The 19,766-nt window shown below is 48.6% G+C and overlaps 1 protein-coding gene across 2 annotated transcripts in view; it reads left to right on the forward strand.

Annotated features, from left to right (window-relative positions):
* The window catches only part of PMP22 (peripheral myelin protein 22), a 32,747-nt gene extending 16,544 nt beyond the window's left edge, over nucleotides 1-16,203 (forward strand). For both annotated transcript variants that reach the window (XM_040453157.1, XM_040453156.1), the window contains exons 4-5: nucleotides 6,354-6,494; nucleotides 15,145-16,203. In XM_040453157.1, the coding sequence (XP_040309091.1) occupies nucleotides 6,354-6,494; nucleotides 15,145-15,308 (305 nt within the window). In that variant the 3' untranslated portion in view covers nucleotides 15,309-16,203. The remainder of the gene's footprint in view (nucleotides 1-6,353; nucleotides 6,495-15,144) is intronic.
* The last annotated feature ends 3,563 nt before the right edge of the window (nucleotides 16,204-19,766 follow it).

A 19,766-nucleotide genomic window follows, 5' to 3' on the forward strand; every position in this document is an offset into this window, starting at 1 on the left:
AGGGGAGGGGCCAGAGGCAGCATGAGTAGGGTAGGGGCAGAGAGAGCGTGAGTAGGGTAGGGGCAGAAACAGAGGGAGAGAGAATTCTAAGCAGGTTCTGTGCTGCCAGCACAAAGCCCGACATGGGGCTTGAACTTATAAACCATGAGATCATGACCTGAGCCAAGATCAAGAGACAGACGCTTAACTGACTGAGCCACTCAGGCACCCCAACATCGGCTTTTTAAATCGGGTTATTTGTATCATCCTGTGACAGATCTTTTATATCAGTTTGTTTGATCCTTGCGACCGCTCTACGAGATTGTACGTCATGTTAGAGAAGAGAAATTCAGAGCCCCAAACATGGCAAGTGGTAGTGAAGGGGGCGGTCAGCAGAAGCGGGTGACAGAGCCATCCCCTGGGCCTCTGTAACTGGACTGAACGACCGCTGGGTGGTCAGGCTTCATATATCCTCATAGAGGATCGAACACCTGCCATGCATAGATACCTGCTCTCCATTACTGTCCGCCGTGGGTCTAGTTCAGTCCAGATGAAGGGTTCTGGCTCTGGACCAATGTCCTGTGAACTTCAGAATCCCCTCAGGACATCGTCAGCTTCCTTTGGAACAATACTGACAGGGCTCTCGAACCTTCAGCCGGCCTGTTTGGGGCTGGAATGCAAACTTCTCCCTCCTGGCTCAGCGCTGTTTTTTCCCTTCTGTCAACATGTGGCTTCTGATTTGATGGCATTTGAAGAAAGGTGAAGTCCCTTTACTCTTCGCAGGTGGAAAACCGGTCCTGTCCAGATTCCAGCCATTCTTTGAGTTTCAGAATCCTCACTTATTGGGGCCTGCGAGGTTTTCTTTACCTTCTGATCTTTTTTATTTTTTTCTTTTAAAAAAAAAATTTTTTTTTCCAACGTTTTTTATGTATTTTTGGGACAGAGAGAGACAGAGCATGAACGGGGGAGGGGCAGAGAGAGAGGGAGACACAGAATCGGAAACAGGCTCCAGGCTCCGAGCCATCAGCCCAGAGCCCGACGCGGGGCTCGAACTCACGGAACACAAGATCGTGACCTGGCTGAAGTCGGACGCTTAACTGACTGCGCCACCCAGGTGCCCCCCTTCTGATCTTTTAAATTAGTTTCAGTTTATTCAAAGATGACATGAGAGTATTCTCTCGTATTAAAAATAAACCAACTGATAGAGATCATTTAAAAAATAGCTTTAATGGTTATTTATTTTTGAGAGAGAGAAAGAGACAGAGCACAAGTGGGGGAGGGACAGAGAGAGAAGGGTACAGAAGATATGAAGTAGGCTACCTGCTGACAGATTCTGAGCTAATTCTACAGCTCAGAGCCCGACATGGGGCTCGAACTCACGAACCGTGAGATCGTGACCTGAGCTGAAGTCGGACGTCTAACCTACTGAACCACCCGGGCGCCCCCAAAACGGTACAGACCTTGACAGAAGACCAGACTCTTCTCCATTCCAGCTCTAATTCCTGGGGGCAATCATTGATATCAATCTGGCACGTCCTTGGCTCTTTTTTCAATGAACACACACACACACACACACACACACACACACACACACACATTCACGCATGTGCATGCGCATTTACGCATATATAGTGTTTTGGTGTGTATTTACACAATGACATCATGTCGTGTATATACCTGAGTCTTTTCGTTGTCTTGAGGGCTTTTCAGTGGTTATTCATTTTCTAACTCATGATTTTTTAACTGTTGCAAAACATTCCATTGCAAGGATTTACCTTAATTTATTTCCACTCCGAAGAGTGGTACCACAGTGAGCATCCTTATTCATTTCTCTTGGAGCCTATGTTTAAATGTTTATCCGGGGTGTAGTGATTAAACCGTGGGGTCGTGGTATTGGCATTTAAAGTTTTATTTTTTTATTATTTTTTTAAATGTTTATTTATTTACTTTGGGGGGGGGGGCACGCATCGGGGAGGGGCATACAGAGGGGGAGAGAGAAAATCCCAAGCAGGCTCTGTCCACACTACCAGCACACTATCAGCCCCCAATTCAGGGCTCAGTCCCACAAACAGTGAGATCATGACCTGAGCCAAAATCAAGAGTCAGACGCTCAACCGACTGAGCCACCCAGGCACCCTGACATTTAAAAATTCAAATGGATTCTGCCAAATTGCTGGGCACAGAACAATTATTATATTATCATCCCTCTGAACGGTACACAGACGTATCTCTCATACATGCACTCTGTTGACATGATCAATCGTCTTGATTTCAGCCAGTGTGATAGGTAAACATTGGCATCCCATCCCTTCTGGATTTCACTTGTGTTTTCCTGGTTGCTAATTAAGTTGAGCACCATCAAATATGTTTATTGGCTGTTCGTATTTCTCTTTTGTGAATCGCGTGTCTCTGTGGCTTTATAATTCTACACTGAGCCTTTTGATGCCTCTGGAATTGAATTTTGTGGATGATGTGAGCTAGAGATCTACTTGGGTGTTTTGACAAATGGATGGCCAACACCGCTTGGTATCTGTTGTATCCTTTCCCTACTGAGTTGTATGTTGTGTTTATTATATACTAAATTCACAGGTGTACTCTCAAAGTCTTAATTCTGTCCTGTTGTTTTATTTTTCTTTCATGGCTAATACCACATTGTTTGAGCTGCTAAAACTTTATAATATAAGTATAATATAAGCTTGTAGCATAAGCTATATAGTGTAATCTAATATAAATATAGTAACATAAAAATATGTATTATATAATTTATGGTTATAATCATACTATGTATACATATATAATAATACATGTATATATGTTGTATATACATATATATAATATATGTTTGATATCTGGTAGGTGATGTTCTGCCTCATTGTTTTTGTTTGTCTCGTTTTGTTTTTTCCTGTTGTTTTTGTGTTTGGTTCAACATGTTTTGGCTCTTGTTGCTCTGTTGTCCTTTAGGTAAGTTGTTAAAGCACATGTCACGTTCTGGCTGGGATATTATTTAGGATAATATTGAACTTGTAGATTGCTTTGGGGAAAAGCGGCATCTTTATGACTTGGAGTGTTTCTGTCTGGGGACATAATATGTTTCTGTGTCTTCAGCACGTCTTCTGTGTGATTTAGTAAAATTTGTCTGCCTTATTGATTCCAATAGAACATGGATTCCCCATGTTCTTTGGATTCCCCAAAGAGCATGATTCTTTAATCAATTGTATTTTTGTCATTTTTAAATTCTATTCATCTCTGCCCTTCTCAGTAATGAGTCCATTGATTCTGGATTCATTATTCCTTTTCTAATTTCTTGAGTTGAAAGTTCATTCTTTGTCATTATTTTTTATTGTTCAGTAATTGTTCTAAGGGTGTCCATTAAATGCTAAGTATTGCTTGGGCCACCCGCCTATAGATTTGTCACGTGGTACAGCGGCAATCCTTGCTGAAGAAAGTTTTGGTTTTTGTCTCGATTTCTCTGTCCAGATACCATTTTTTAAATTTCCAACGTTATCTTGGCCAGTTTGTTTTTAATTTCTACTTTGTGTTTGCCTCAAGTTGTGCCGGTATGACTTCTGCTTCCTTTGAAATTTATTGAGACTTTTTTATGCCTGATACGGAGTGTGTAAGACTATTCCTCGTGCGTTTGAAAATAATTCACGGTCTTTGTTATCTGGATGCAAATTTCCTATATATCTACCAAGTTGAATTTGTTAGCCCTGTTATGAATAATCTCTCTGCTTCTGTGTTTTTGTTTTTGTTTTTTGCTAGCTGATTTATCTATTCCGAGAGAAGTGTGCCAAAGTCTTTCACCGTGATTGTGACTTTGTCAATATCTTCTCGTATTCCAATTATCTTTTGCTTTATACATTTTCCAGGATGTGTTATTATATGCATAAAGGTTTATGACTGCCATTTCCTTATGGTAAACTGGATCTTTCTTCACTAGGAAGTATCTCTCTTTGGCCTCTTTCATCTTTTTCAACTTACTTATTTATTAAAGTTTATTTATTTGAGAGAGAGAGAGAGAGAACGCGTGTGTGCCTGCACAAGCGGGGAAGGGACAGAGAGAGTCGGGGAGAAAGAGAATCCCAAGCAGGTTCCGTACTGTCAGTGTGTGGAGCCCGATGTAGGGCTTGAACTCGTGAACCGTGAGATCATGACCTGAGCAGAAATCAAGAGCCGGACGCTTCAACTGAGATACCCAGGCACCCCTCATCTTTTTCAATTTAAATTCTGTTTGTTTTTTCTGCTGCTATGATTACTATAATTGCTTTCTTTTTGTTAATATTTGCCTGGAGCCTCTTTTAAAAATCTTTTGATTTTTCTACCATTGTTTGTTTGAGATGTATCTCTTGTCTCAGACCATAGACAGGAATTAATGTAATTCAAGGTGAAATTCTGTGTCAACGAGGGACTCGAACCCATTCACGTGTATTGTGATCGGTGATTTGACTGGACTATCTTCATGTATGTGATTTATTTATTGTACTTATGATTGAAAAGCTTCTTCTTCAACTCTGTATCTCCCAGAGCCAACCTGAGAGCTGGGCTCGCAGCAATAGATGTTCAACAAATGCTCATCGAATAACACCTTCCTTGACCCCTGGATTCTGATCTGATTTGACCACATATGGCAAAAGCCCCCCATTGTAATGGGGTTGGGACTAACGCTCAAATTATTGGTAAAAGAAGTTCTCAAGAAGGCTTTAAGTTCCCTTTTTAATTCTAAGGGATCTTTCCTCTTCGTGTAGATTTAATGTCAAAGATTTGAGGTCTTCTCGAAGTGTGAGGTCTGTTGTTAGAGGTTGGTGGGGGGTAAAGATTTCAGAACTGGGGGAGGAAATCCAGAGTACTGTTTGCATCAGCCATGCTCCCTGGGAGGGAAACTGAAGAACTGAATCACTGTTTTCAGTTCTGGATTTGGGTCTCACGTATCTTTGTGTTTCCAGACTCACCTACCAGAGTCCCGGATAATTGGCTTACTCTCGAAAAGACAGTATTCCGGCAACATTAACTTCATGGCAGGCTCACCTAGAGGGACTAAATGTGCCGGAGAAAGATGGCACCCAACCCGGGACATCTTTTTCTTACCTGAGTTGACACAGAGACTGAAAACACAAAAGAAGCCTATGTTCTGTCACGGTGAAAAGGATGCTAGACTGGAATCCAGGGCCTCTCAGGTTTGATCGTGCCCAGTTGGGCCCATCCAGACATCTCCGGAAATCTCTTTCCGTACGAAGGAGCTGGATTAGTTGATCCGGATCTGACACTTCTTCCAACCGTGTCTGGAAAAATCTTATGCTGAAACTCTGGTGACAGTTAACCCAGCCAACACCCTTAAGATTCTGCCATGATCTCTTGGTAACTCAAACCAAGTTCATCTCATTCAGTGACTGACTATAAATCATGCAGCTTTCGTAGCGTTGAGTACCGCGTTAAGCACCAGTGTGTGTTTTTCTAAGCCTTACGAAGTAGCCAGTTACTGAGCGGAGAAGATAAGGCCCTGTGGCTTCTCCAGTTGCTTTGCCTTGTGTAGAGGAGCACCCACCCCGGTGATTTCTTTGGCACTTGGAAGAAGGGACACGGGTGACAGGCGGGCAATGCCAAATGCGGTTCTTCGAGTAGGACACCGTAGGCTCCCTCCGTAGGCTGAACCCAGGCCGTCTCCTCTCCCTTCCTTCCGGAAATGGCACTATTTTACCATAGATGGTGAACTACAGAATTCTCTTTTCCGCCTGAAGTTTAGTCGGAAGCATGGAGATTTGATCCGAGGCTTGGGGGGGGGGGGGGAGGGGGGCGGGTCAGGCATTCAACAAAGATGTGGAACTGTCATCCAGCGTCCCACCCGGTGACCTGTAGGAGCACAGGCTGCTCTGCGCTGAGGTTCATGAGTAGGGTCGAGATCGGCCAAGATCCAGCTCGGCTGAGCAAATGGGTTTTCGCTGCAGGGTCTTCTCCATCAGCATTTTCTTCCAGTTTCCTGCAGAATTGGCTTTGGCTCTGACCAGCACTGTTCGTTCTTCCCAGCCAACCCCGCGATCTCCACCTCTCCTTGGGGTGGGGGTGGGGGGTGCTGATATTTTGAACGGTGGTTTTGAACTGTGCTTGGAAGACAGGGGTTCCAATTGGCAAGCCCCTGAGGGCAAGAAGAGAGCTGACGGTGGGCGGGGCTCAGAGGTGGTGGGCGGGGCTCAGACCCTTGGTGAAAAGACTGGGAAGGCGTTCGGTAGATTTTAACTGGAGTTTAGCTCCTCGTTCTGGGACGCTAGTATTTTCTTGCAGCCCTTTCTTAAAACGGCCACAAGCAAGCAGGTGTCCCACAAGTGGATCGTCCGAGTTCAGGCTGACTTCTCCTAACCCCGGTGCCTCTCCCCTTCCAGAATGGCTGCAGTCTGTCCAGGCCACCATGATCCTGTCGATCATCTTCAGCGTTCTGTCCCTGTTCCTGTTTTTCTGCCAGCTCTTCACTCTCACCAAAGGGGGCCGGTTTTACATCACCGGAGTCTTCCAGATCCTTGCCGGTGAGTTGGGGATGACAGACTCCACGGGGGAAGCTGTTCCCGGGTCTCCAAGGCTGGGGAGTGACTGATGTTTGTGAGTCTGCACATTGGGTGGTTTTCATAAAGCACAGGGGTGCGTGTGTGCGTGCGTGTGTGTGTGTGTGTGTGTGTGTGTGTACCTACGCATGCACCTTAGAATTTGAGAACTCTCTACCTCCCCAGGGAACAGGGTAGATGGGAAATAGGACTTGGGGACTGGAGAACGAAGGTCCATAACCAAGCCAGACCTAATACCGGGGACGGAGCCACGGTCTGGACACATCACCGGAGGTGAATGTTAATGAGGACAGGAGAAGAGCAAAGGCCACGCTTGAGGGTTGTATCCCTGCACGTTGCGCGAAGCCCCAAGGAACCATCCTTCCTTCAGCGTGGAAAGTGGCCCCAGTGGGCGGCTGAGGTTGTTTTCGGATACGTGTCTCCCACCTCCAAGCAGTGGTGAAGCCACGGCACGTTCTTGCTCTCCTTTACTCCAGCTCCGGGGCTCCACTGGGCTTTGGCTTACTGTTGTCCTTCTTAGGTGTCTTCACTTTGGCGCCCCCCACACGGCATCATTTCCTAACATGGGGCCGTGACCACACGCGAGAGGTCTCGTTCCCCTCCTCCTTTTTTTAAAAAAATTTTCTAATGTTTATTTATTTTTGAGAGGGAGACAGAGCGCGAGTGGGGGAGGAGCAGAGAGAGAGGGAGACACAGAATCGGAAGCAGGATCCAGGCTCTCAGCTGTCAGCACAGAGCCCGACGCGGGGCTCGAACTCACGGACCGTGAGATCAGGACCCGAGCTGACGTCGGACGCTTACCGACTGAGCCACCCTATTCCTCTCCTCCTTAAACCACCTTCCAGTTCCCCCACTGGATAGGTTATCCGTATGTACGATGCGCAGAGTCCGAGCAGCTTCTCTTATAGAGGGTGACAGTTTCCGACTTTGTCTCTAGATTCTGGCCAGTGTCTTCCTTCACTGACTCTTCTCTTCCTGTCTATTGACTGCCAGTTGACTGAGTCAGAAGGCACTGGAGAGAATTAAGAGATGTGGTGGTGGATCCTATAATCCGTGTTAACAAGTCACACGCTCCCGGTGCACCAGAGAGCATCTATGTACTGTGAGATGTTCTAGATGCCGGCTGGCTGAGTAGGCGGAGGGCTAGGCTGTCCTCTCTTCTTTTAGTTGGTTGTCAGAATGTCCGTGGTGCTGAATCACCACCCTGTGCTCAGCGGCAGTCATTGGAGGGTTGATAACAGCCCACACGTCTTTGGTGAGTGCAGATGTAACGGCTTACCCACGGCCGTACGGTAAGACACGGGCTGAGGTTAGATGTTGATGATCTTTTCTAGAAGCCAGAGAGTACCCCTCCCCCCCCACCTTCCCTGGAAAAAGGAGGGAAATTGGACAGCTACTTCTCATGAAATACTTAAATACGGCATTCCGGTACGTGCAGTTTTAGGATGTGAAAACCAGATAGGGCTTTGCTGCTTGCATAGGTTTAGTTAGACCAGGCAAGCCAAGCTCCTAGAGTGGTGCTGGTTTTATTGAGTTACTAATTATGCGGTACGGTATCATTCCTAGGTATGTTAGAAGAAGAGTTATCAATTAGTCATTCCCGTTTCTGAAAGTAATACACAAAACTGGAACATGGTCTGGGGATTTCTTTTTTTTGGCTTACCATTTACAGTTCGATATCAAGTCGACTGATGATCATAGCTGTTGCATCAGTGGATCTGTCCTCAAGAGAGAATAATACAGACTTAGGAACCAGAACTTTCATAAAATATATATATATATACACACACACACACACACACACACATATGCATATATATGCACACACACATATATGTATATATACACACACACACACACACACATATATATGCATATATATGTGTCACACATATATGTATATATATACACACATATATGTATATATATACACACACATACACACACACACATATATATGCATATATATGTGTCACACATATATATGCATATATATGTGTGTGTGTGTATGTGTGTGTATATATATACATATATGTGTGTGTGCATATATATATGCATGTATATGCGTGTGTGTATATGTGTGTGTATATATGCATATATATGTGTGTGTGTGTGTGTATGTGTGTATATATATACATATATGTGTGTGTGCATATATGTATGCATGTATATGCATGTGTGTATATGTGTGTGTATATATATATGAGACCTATACAAGGGTGTTATTTTACTGATAAACTGAGATCAGGAGAGGATAATGAATAGCCAAGGTCACCCAGCTCAACCAGAAGGCCACACCTCCTCCGACACCACGCGGACTCGATATAGTTAGCAACCTCCTTATGGTTAGAGACAACGGAATCCACCCGAATTGCTACAGAACGGAAAATGCAGGGCGGACACTCCACTTTTTCCAAAATATAGTTCCTCATGCACCCTCACTTCTCTGTTTTGAATCGCCTCTGAACTCGATACAAGCCTTTTGGAATGCTGCTATTTAAAAAAAAAAAAAAACAAACAAAAAAACAAACGCTTGGGGCGCCTGGGTGGCTTAATCAGTTAAGCATCCAACTTCGGCTCAGGTCATGATCTCACGGTTTGTGAGTTCGAGCCCCGTGTCGGGCTCTGTGCTGACAGCTCAGGGCCTGGAGCCTGCTTTGGATTCTGTGTCTCCCTCTCTCTCTCCCCCTCCCCCACTGGCGCTCTCTCTCTGTCTCTCAAAAATAAATAAATGTAAAAAAGAAATTTAAAAAAAACCCTCTATGTCTAAAAGCACATGATTTGTTCTTCATTTCTCCCCTTCCAATGTAGCTTCTTATCTATCATGGGATCCAACGTTCAGTTATCAGTTCATCAGCCTAGCGGCCCCGGTTTGAATAGAAAGTGGTGTTGGATGAGAAAAGTCAAGCCACAGGAGCGGTTGTAATCTACCAGCCCTAAGGAATGTTCTGTTCTGAACTGTTCACCCCAGTTATCGGGAGCTGAAAGAAGGTGGTCTGGGAGCCACAGGTTCCCCACCCCACCCCCCGAACGTTGCGTTCGAACTTGATCTACAGGGTCCTCCCACTCAGGTTGAAAACTTCAAGGAGAAGAGGCTTCACTTGAAGATTTCCGAGCTTCTGCAAAGCACTGAGGCGTTTTAAGCGGAAGCCCTTGGAATATTTTCTGAGTCTCCCAATACTTTCTGCGCTGCCTCTGCCTCCCTTCCCTTGGAAGGATCCAGCTGTGGTCTTCATAGATCACACGCATGAGGGTGCAGGAAAAGCGGATGAAAGGTGTGGGGGGCTCTCGGGGCTGACTGTCGATGTAGGGAGCCATCTCTGCCTTTCTCCAGATTACACGTCTGTGTGTGCTTATTGGTCTGCCTGGTCTGCGGCCTGATTCCCTTCTGCGTGTCGTAATTAGCAGGTCTTAACATTTTCGAGCTGTCTTCCCTTGATTACATACTTCGCAGGTTGGCTGCTTTTTGGGGATATAGCAACAGGTGTCTTCATCTAGTTCATTGCTTTTTTTTTATATTAAAAACATGTTTTTTGATGTTTATTTTTGAGAGAGAGAGACAGAGCACAAGCAGGGGAGGGGCAGAGGGAGAGGGAGACGCAGAATCCGAAGCAGGCTCCAGGCTCCGAGCTGTCAGCACAAGACCCGATGCGGGGCTCGAACTCACAAACCATGAGATCATGACCTGAGCCGAAGTTGAATGCTTAACTGATTAAGCCACCCAGGCGCCCCAGGGTTGTTTTTTTTTTTTTTTAATAACAGAGCCACCTAGGCACCCCATCTTTTTAAATTTTTTTAACGTTTATTTATTTTTGTAAAGAGCACAATCGGGGGAGGGGCAGAGAGAGAGAGAGAGAGAGAGAGAGGGAGGGAGATGCAGAATCCGAAGCAGGCTCCAGGCTCCGAGCCGTCAGCCTGGAGCCCAATGTGGGGCTTGAACTCATGAACTATGTGAGATCATGACCTGAGCTGAAATCAAGAGTCGGGCACATAACCGACTGAGCCGCCCAGGTGCCCCGAATAAAGAAGGCGCTTTTAGGAAATTCCAGTGCTCAGCCTTTGTCCCCGGAGAGCTCTTGGGAGGGGCTGCTCCCTGGGTGACTCTTGATCAGGGCTTAGGAACCACTGGTGTGGCCATCGAGCTCTTTGTAATCCCTCGGTCTGGTCTTTTTGGACTTTCTCTGCTGATGACTCTTCCCACTCAGGAGCCATAGATTGTTCCAAACCCCGTTCTTAGAGAAGAGCCATTCTGAATCAGTGTCTGGATTTCGGAGTCCTTTTTGTTTTCAGAACCTGCAGCCGTCTGTTCTCAGACAGCGCTTACCCTGGCCCTAGCTCTGTCGGGCTGGGTTGCCCTTGATGGGAGAACATCAAGAAATTCGCAGAAGTACAGACCCGAAAGACAGATCCACGTTTTGACTGATTTCGTTACTTGACGCCCTGCTCCGAGCTCCGTGCATCGAAGGCTCCATAGAAGGTCCTGAATAACCCGCTTGTTGGATGACTGGATAATTGTGTTCCCTTGCCGCGAACTCGGGTCACGTGTGTATAGCTTACTATTTATTGTGATTAAGAGGAACAGAAAACCCGGTCAAAGGAGACTCCCGAGGGAGGGTTTCCATTTGTTCTGTTTGTTTCATCAAACAGATTGATAGAGATCTAGGGCTTTAGAACAAAAGGATTTTGGGGATGCATAAAAGCACGATGCCCTCCCTGTTCCCAGGGGCTCAAAGGCAGCTGTGGTCAGACACCACATTTAGAACCTCCCCCTTATGGGGCGCCTGGGTGGCGCAGTCGGTTAAGCGTCCGACTTCAGCCAGGTCACGATCTCGCGGTCCGGGAGTTCGAGCCCCGCGTCAGGCTCTGGGCTGATGGCTCAGAGCCTGGAGCCTGTTTCCGATTCTGTGTCTCCCTCTCTCTCTGCCCCTCCCCCGTTCATGCTCTGTCTCTCTCTGTCCCAAAAACAAAAAAAATAAACGCTGATAAAAAAGAACCCCCCCTCTTAGGAATGAACTAAACCAGGGGCGCCTGGGTGACTCAGTCGGTGAAGCGGCCGACTCTTGATTTCCGCTCCGGTCATGATCTCGCGGTCCGTGGGATTGAGCCCCACGTTGGGCTCTGTGCAGACAGCTCAGAACCTACTTGGGATTCTTTCTCTCTCTCTTTCCCCCCACCCCCAAAACAAATAAATTAAAAAAAAAAAGGGGATGAACTGTTCCAGATGCTGCTCCAGCCGTGCCCAGGTCAGAGGTCAGTAATGCTGTGGGGGTGATTTTCTAAGCAGCTTTTGGGGGCCGAAAGCAGAAACCGGCCCGGCAATGCAGAGAAGGCTCTGTGTGGGTCCGACAGAGAGCCCAACGCTTTCAGAGGAGTGGACCTTCTAGCCTCTTCCCACGACGTTTTGTCACCCTCAGGAGGGGGGGGAGGACGTGACTCACAGGTGTTCACTCATCCAGCCATCGCCACAAGGCAACCCCCCCCCCCCCCCCCCACTGCTGCTTTGTAGCAACTTCTCTCAGGCTTCCGCTCCGGGCCCTCCAATGAACAGCTTCCACTGAGGTCACTGATGTCCACACGCTCGCTCTCTCTCTTATAAGTTAGTTTATTTATTTTGAGAGAGAGAGAGAGAACACGCGAGCAGGGGAGGGGCAGACAGAGAGAGAGAGAATCCCAAGCAGGCTCCACGCTGTCAGCACAGAGCCCTCCGTGGGGCTCGAACCCACAAAGCCACGAGATCGTGACCTGAGCCGAAACCCAGAGGCGGACACTTACTGACTGAGCCACCCAGGCGCCCCGTGATGGGGATAAACTCTTGAGTGGCCAGCTCTTCTGTGTTGTCTGGAGAGGGTCAGAGTCCCCCACTCACAGCTGCCTGCCCTCCCAGACTCAGGCCCCTCCCAGGGCATCCCTGTCACTGCCAGGGCACACGCCGCTCGTCCTTGGAGAAGGCAGGACACTGCTGGTGTGACCGCAACCTCCCTCACCTTCCCCACGAGGTGGGGGGGTGGGGAGGACCTTCATCACCACGCCCCCACCTACAGGTCATTGAGAAAGCGACTTTATGGGGACCGCCCATTTATGGGAACACCTGTGCGACATAGGGAGGTCTGTCGTATGGCATTAACTCCCCGTGTTCCAGGGCACCGGTATGGCATTACACGCAGACCGCCTTGTGGTTGCATATACCCTAAAGCATCAGTCTCCCGACAACCGTAATTATGAAGCGCGTATCTGCTCTTTGGCTTTGCGAGCGTCTCGGCCGGTGGCTCGTGGCAGCGAAGCTCAAGGTCATTTAACCCCCACGATACTCCTCGGCGGATACCCTACAGACGAGGCCATCTAGTGAGTCACCGCACTTGCGTGTCCTGCCTCCCCCTGTCCCCCGTGGTCGCCGACGGAACGTGTGCTCTGTGCCGGTGAAATCTGGGCACAGCTGGTCTGCACAGCCACCGCGGCTTTGTTCTTGCCCGTGCTGGGTAGACGCGGGCCCCATTCGGAAGCCTCGCCAGCTTGACGAGCATGGGCCTGGCCTTTTGGCACTCTGTTCCCTGGGTCACACTTGTCTTTCTATAGCCCTGCCCCCAGGAGGTAGCTGGGTATCGACAACTTCAGTATTCTTGAAGTTCAAGTATTTCTTGAAGACCAGAATTTGCACCTTGCGGAGATCAGCCACGGAGCCGTTGGGGAAGATAATCGGGGATCTCGGACGCCAGGGCAAATAAAGCGCGTTCCCAGCAGAGCCCTCGAATGGCAGTTTGCCGGCCCTTGGTTTTCCCTCTACCCCGGGCATCCGCGCTGTCCCCCTAACTTTCTGTAGGTAGCGGGTCGTGGATCCGATCCCACGGGAGCTGCGGGACTATTGTGTGGCCTTCTCAACAGGGGCCACTCAAGTGGGAGCTTTCTCCTCTGACTGGGAGGACGGTCTTATCAGGGTGGCGACTGTAGTATATTCCCACTTACGTGCTTTGTTCAAACAAAGTTTACAGTGTCCAGCGAAATAGCAGGGAGGTTAGATGTAGGTGGTCTGGGACATTGGGAGCTTTGGAGCCACAGGAATCCCACATAGCACGCTGGGTTTATAATAGAGTCACTCAGAGCCTCTCAAAGACCCTGTTTTCAGGAGGGAACAGAGGGAACAGAGCGGGCTTTGTGGGGCGCCAGGCTGGGGTGCTGACATCGCAGGACCCCTCCCTGCAGGGGGATGCTGACTGTCACTGTGGGCGTGGACCATCGCTCTTGAACTTGCCTGCTTCAAGAGTCCCACACCAAAGGGCTGCAGAGGTGGGCAGGGGAAGGGCCACCTGATTTATCTCTGGACCCGATAATCTTGTACTCTTGGGGCTTCAGACCCGACCTTGAGGGCACCAGGAACTGTTAGAAGGGACCGAGTGTGATGGAGCTTGATAGATTCCTCTCTCGGCTTCCCACTCATATCCTATCCCCCCTCTTCTTTTTCCTCTCTCTGTATCCTCTGTGTGCCTAACGGTGCCCGTTGGCATTGCTTGCTTGGTCTCCTGAGTGGAAGTCCTGCCAAGGGGCTCTGGGGTCTGCCTGGACCCCAGTGCTCTTGCCCTGGCACAATTCAGATCGTGGCCAAGTGCCCCTTCGCTTTACTGGTTCAGATGACATCACCACCCATTTGAACAGCGCTTTACGGGTTTCCGGGTGCTCCCATGCCCAACCCTCCCTGGAGAGCGCTAGGTGGGTTTATCTTGCGAGTCGAATTCTTGCTGGCCACATCCTTCTGTTGACGAGGCGTTGGCGACAGTCCGAGGAAGAGAAATAGGGCAGAAAAGATGACAAGCGACCTTGGAGATGCTGGTCTGGGTCCCCTCGATCAGAAGCAGAGAGCAGATTCTTTGCCCTGTTTCTGTATCTTCGAGACCCTTCCTCTGCTGTGAGATCCAGAATCAGACATGCTTGTCTCCTTCTCCTTCTCCTTCTTTTAATTTTTTAAATCTTTATTTTTGAGAGAGACAGAGTGTGCGTTTTGGGAGGGGCGGGGAGAGAGGGAGACACAGAATCCGAAGCAGGCTCCAGGCTCTGAGCTGTCAGCACAGAGCCCGACACAGGACTTGAACCCACGAACTGTGAGATCATGACCTGAGCTGGAGTCAGACGTCCAACCGACTGAGCCGCCCAAGTGCCCCTTTTCTTCTTCTTCTTCTTTTTTTTTTTTAAGTTTATTTACTTACTTATTTATTTATTTTGAGAAAGATACAGAGAGCGAGAGGGGGGAGGGGCAGAGGAAGAAGGAGACGGAATCCCAAGCAGGCTCCACGCCGTCAACGCAGAGCCTGACTCGGGGCTTGAACCCCTGAACCGCGCGAGATTGTGACCTGAGCTGAAATCAAGAGTCGACTGATTGCTTAACTGGCTGAGCTCCCCAGGCGCCCCTCAGACATGCTCTTTGAGCACAGAGTTATCTGTGGAAGATTGGGTGACCTTCTTCCTGGTATGTGTGTGTGTGTATGTGTGTGTGTGTGTGTGTGTGTGTCAAGAGAGAGGAAATGGTGTGGGCAGGTGTCCGGAGTCCTGTGGAATCTGCATCGGGGAGGTGGACAGGGGGGCCCCTCCCGCCTCCCTCCCCCTACCTGTCCCTGTCTTTCCCCAGGTCTGTGTGTGATGAGTGCAGCGTCCATCTACACGGTGAGGCACCCAGAGTGGCATCTCAACTCTGACTACTCCTACGGCTTCGCCTACATCCTGGCCTGGGTGGCCTTCCCTCTGGCCCTTCTCAGCGGCGTCATCTACGTGATCTTGCGGAAACGCGAATGAGGTGCCCAGACGGTTTGGTCTGAGGCACTGAGCGTACATCGGGGGAAGGGAGGAAGGAAACCAGAAAAAAAAAAAAAAAAAAGAAAGAAAGAAAGAAAGAAAAAAAACCCAACCCAAAGCAACCAACCAAACAAAAGAGCTAGCCAAAAAAACCCAAACTCAAACCAAATCAAACAGAAAGCAGTTGAGGGGGGGGGTTCGTGTTGACTGAAGATGTATATAATATCTATGGTTTATAAAACCTATTTATAACACTTTTTACATATATGTACATAGTATCGTTCGCTTTTTATGTTGACCATCAGCCTTGTGTTGAATCTTAAAGAAGTAGCTAAGGAACTTTTACCTCCTAACCGTATAACCGAGCTCTGTTCTTTTGTTCTGTTTTGTTGTTCTTTTTGTTTGGCCCGGACGTAAAATACTTCCCGTCTTGCCCCTTCCCTTTTATCGGAAAGTAGATACCTCCCTTCGCTCCACCTCATTCAGAAAACCAAAGCGTGGGTGGGAGCCCCGACTGGCCAGAAGCCCTTTTACTGGGTGGGCGACCCGGTGCGTCGCACAGAGACAGGTCCCGCCCACACCTCCATGCGAAGCCATGGACAGAACCCCCAAACTGGAGCCCTCGGCTTTGGAACACTTGCCCTTGGCCGTGAGTGTCTCAGCCGCACGTCTAGATGAGAAATCGGTGACAGCAAACCTATGAAATGGTGCTATGGATTTACCATTCCTTATTATCACTAATCGTCTAAACTACTCACTGGAAATTCAATTAACGGTTTTACGACATAAAGTAGAACGGACACCTGAGTAATTCTGTGTCATATAAATGGTTTATAACTGCTTTTGTACCTAGCGAGGCTGCAGTTATGACAATAATAAATAAATAATAAACACAGCGTTTACTGCTCCCACATTTTTTTTACGGTCGGAGCATCGGGACCAGCCTCTAGACCCCTCGGGACCGTGCATTCCCAGGACTCCTCTGGGTCTAGACTGTTCTCCGCCTCCAAGGACTGTCTGGCAATGACTTGTGTTGGCCACCGACTGTACCTGTATATAAGGTGCCCTTCTGATGCTAAGACTCCAGACCTGTTTTTTTTTTCTTTTTTTCTTTTCTTTTCTTTTCCTTTTTTTTTTTTTTTGGCTTTGCTTTTTCTGATTTTATACCAAGTGTGGACTAAGATGCATTCAAATAAACATCAGAGTAACTCAACGATCTCTCTTGGGATTTTGTGGGGACCTCGGCGTGCGGGGGGGTGTGCACTTTAGAGCTATAGCAGAGAGCAAGGCTGAGCTCGTGGTCTGGGCTCCCTAACAGGCCACAGGGAGCACAGTGTGCCTTCCGTAAGCCCGTGCAGATGTCTCCTGACTGAGGAAGAACAGGAATTGCAGCCAAAACAGAAACGACATGGACCGGAAGGGGCTTGCGTGTTCATTTAGCTCAGCTCCCTCTCTCTGTCTCGTGCTGTCCTCTGGTGACCCGCACGGGGACCAGGGGACGTGTCACGTCTGCGTCAACCTAACGTTCGGGGAATGTTGGCGTGAGTGGCACAGACCGTAACCTGTACGAGGAGGGGAGATGTGTTAATAGTGGAAAGGCGACAAGTTGGTGACTTGAGACTGGGCTTTCAGGTGAGATGTTAGCACCAACAGAGCTCCCGCTCTGTGTGTGGTCCTGAGGGAGGGAAAGGGCCGACCGTGCCTTCTAGCTCCAGGTTTCTGGGCTGCGTCTCGCTCATAGCCACGTTTACCCGTTGACGTGTTATTGCGCGTTCGCGATACATCAAGCTCCCGGCGCGTTCCATATTTTCCCAGTTCTCATTGAGCATCTGTGTGAGACTGGGCACCAGGGATCAAGAAAGGATCGCATACTTCTTAATCGCAAAGGGTGATGGTTTCGCGAAGAGGCGTATGCAGACAGCCATACGGCAGCGAAGAGCACACAGATTAGGCACCTTAGGTTTGAACCTGCCCTTTGCCCCTTACCTGCTGTAGGAGGCTGGACAGGTTATTACGACTCTAGGATCCCACATCCTCACCTGAAAGATGATGCCAAGGCCAAGTTTATGGGATGGTAGACAGGAAAAAGATGAAATGCGTAACGTGCTTAGCACAGTGATCGGTAATTCGAAAGCACATCAGTGATTATCACAGATGTGACGATAGGGGTGTACCGAGAGGGGATCTCGATTCTTCTGAGGGATTGTCAATCTCAGGCCCAACGCGAGAATCTCCCAAGCGGGGGGCCGCCCCAGAGATTTGGGTTCCTTCTGTCTGTGTTGGCCCCCACTTGCCTTGATGGATCTGAAAGACTCTACGGGTCTTTTCAGACTTCAGTGTGCCGATGAATCACCTGGGAAGCTTATCAAATGCAGATCCTGGTTCTGGAGGTCTGGGGTGAGGACTTCCATTCTGCATTTCCGGTTCCTGCCTAAGTGATGCTGACGCCCCGGGACCAGGTCCCCCGGCCCATGCTTTAAGTAGCGAGGGCCACAATGAAGCCACCTTTAGGCACGTCATACTCTTTTGTCCCTGAACCCCGGTGATAGGAGGGCGTCCCCCTTCCCAGGTTTTCAGTAGTGACCAGCTAACTCTGCTTGTGACTTGGGTAAAACGGGTCAGGTGGTACAGACGGCCATTCCTATGCCCGGGAGACGTATGCCCCGCTCGCGCTCTGTCTCTCTCAAAAATAAATAAGCAGGAAAAAAACTTAAGAAATCAATAAAACGTGTACCTGAAAGGGATCAGACTACCCGCGCTGTTTTGCACCAAGCTGTTCTTTTCATTTAATGATCCAAATTGGAGATCTTTCCACCTCAGCACAGACCTCATGCTTTTCAACGAGCTCCGGATTTCTCGCCAGCTTCTGCGTCGATTTCGTCAAGCCTCCCTAAGCCCTGGCTCGGCGCTTTTTGCCTGGGTGGAGACGCATCCACAAAACGGGTAGCTGCTACTCTCTTTCCGAGGAGCAGACCTCAGCTGCCCCGGAGAGTGAAGTTCAAGCCTCGGGGTGCGCCCAAGAACGGTGGCAGTGCTCGGAGAGGGCAGCTGGGAGGACGCTGGAGGCCCAGGCTGCATTATAGGCCACTGGTTTGCAGGCCGGAACATGTGGATACTACCGGTAGGAGGAAGCCTCCTGGGGTCAGAGCAAATAATCAGACCCTGACTTGAGAAACTGTTCCTTCAAAGGAGTTAAAGTTTGACTGGATGAACTCGTAGACCGGTTGATGACCCAAGGCGTTGCTGAAAACAGCAGAGAAACCGGCAGTAAATGAATGGCGTCTAACAACGGGATGTGGTCTGGGAAAGAGAGAGAGAGAGAAAGAGAGCTCTATGAATCCCCTGTCGCGGTGAACATTCCAAAGCGTCCCTGGTTTCACCTCCCGGGGGGGGGGGGGGGGGGGGCCCAAGGAACATCGGCGGCTGAACACTGTGCGGAGGAAAGAGACCTCACCAAAATAATCCAGTCGGTTACTAAATACAAGCATACCTTGTTTCATCGCACTTCGTAGATCTTGCGTCGTTTACAAATTGCAGGTTTGTGGCGCCATGTCGCTTTCCCGTCAGCATTTGGTCACTCTGTGCCTCTGTGTCACGTTTTGGGAGTTTTTGCGATATGTCCGTCTTCTTCAGTATTAACATTTGTTACGGTGATCTGTAACCAGGGATGGTGCCTTGCTAAAATCTCAGACGATAGCATTTTTTTTTTTTTTGGCAGTAAATTAGTTTTTTTTTTTTTTTTAAATGTTTTACTTATTTTTGCGACAGAGAGAGACCGTGCATGAGCAGGGGAGGGGCAGAGAGAGAGGGAGACACAGAATCTAAAGCAGGCTCCAGGCTCTGAGCTGTCAGCACAGAGCCCGATGCGGGGCTCGAACTCATGGACCGTGAGATCATGACCTGAGCCAAAGTCGGACGCTTTACCGACTGAGCCACCCAGGCACCCCCCCCCAAAAATTTTTTTTAATATTTATTTATTTTTGAGAGAGAGAGGGAGATAAAGCGTGAGCGGGTGAGGGGCAGAGAGAGAGGGAGACACAGAATCCGAAGCAGGCTCCAGGCTCCCAGCTGTCAGCACAGAACCTGACGCGGGGCTCAAACTCAGGAGCTGTGAGATCAGGACCTGAGCCGAAGCTGGACGCTTCACCGACTGAACCACCTGGGGGCCCTGACATTCTTTTATGATAAAAACAGCCAACAAACTAGGAATGAAAGAGAATATCCACAACCTAATGAAGTCCATCTATAAAAAAAAAACCCTCACCTAACATCATATGTATTGGTAAAATAGTGAGTGCTTTCCCTCTAAAATCGGGAAGAAGACAAGTGTGTCTGTCTCTATTTAACATTAACTTGGAGGTTCCAGCTAGGACAATTCGGCAAATTAGATGAAACAAACAGAAGTCATCAAGATTAAAATGGAAGACTGAAACTATCTGTATTCACAGGTAAATGATC

Source organism: Herpailurus yagouaroundi, unplaced genomic scaffold, assembly GCF_014898765.1.
Source record: "Herpailurus yagouaroundi ecotype Mexico unplaced genomic scaffold, PumYag 208, whole genome shotgun sequence".
Classification (NCBI taxonomy): Eukaryota; Metazoa; Chordata; class Mammalia; order Carnivora; family Felidae; genus Herpailurus; species Herpailurus yagouaroundi.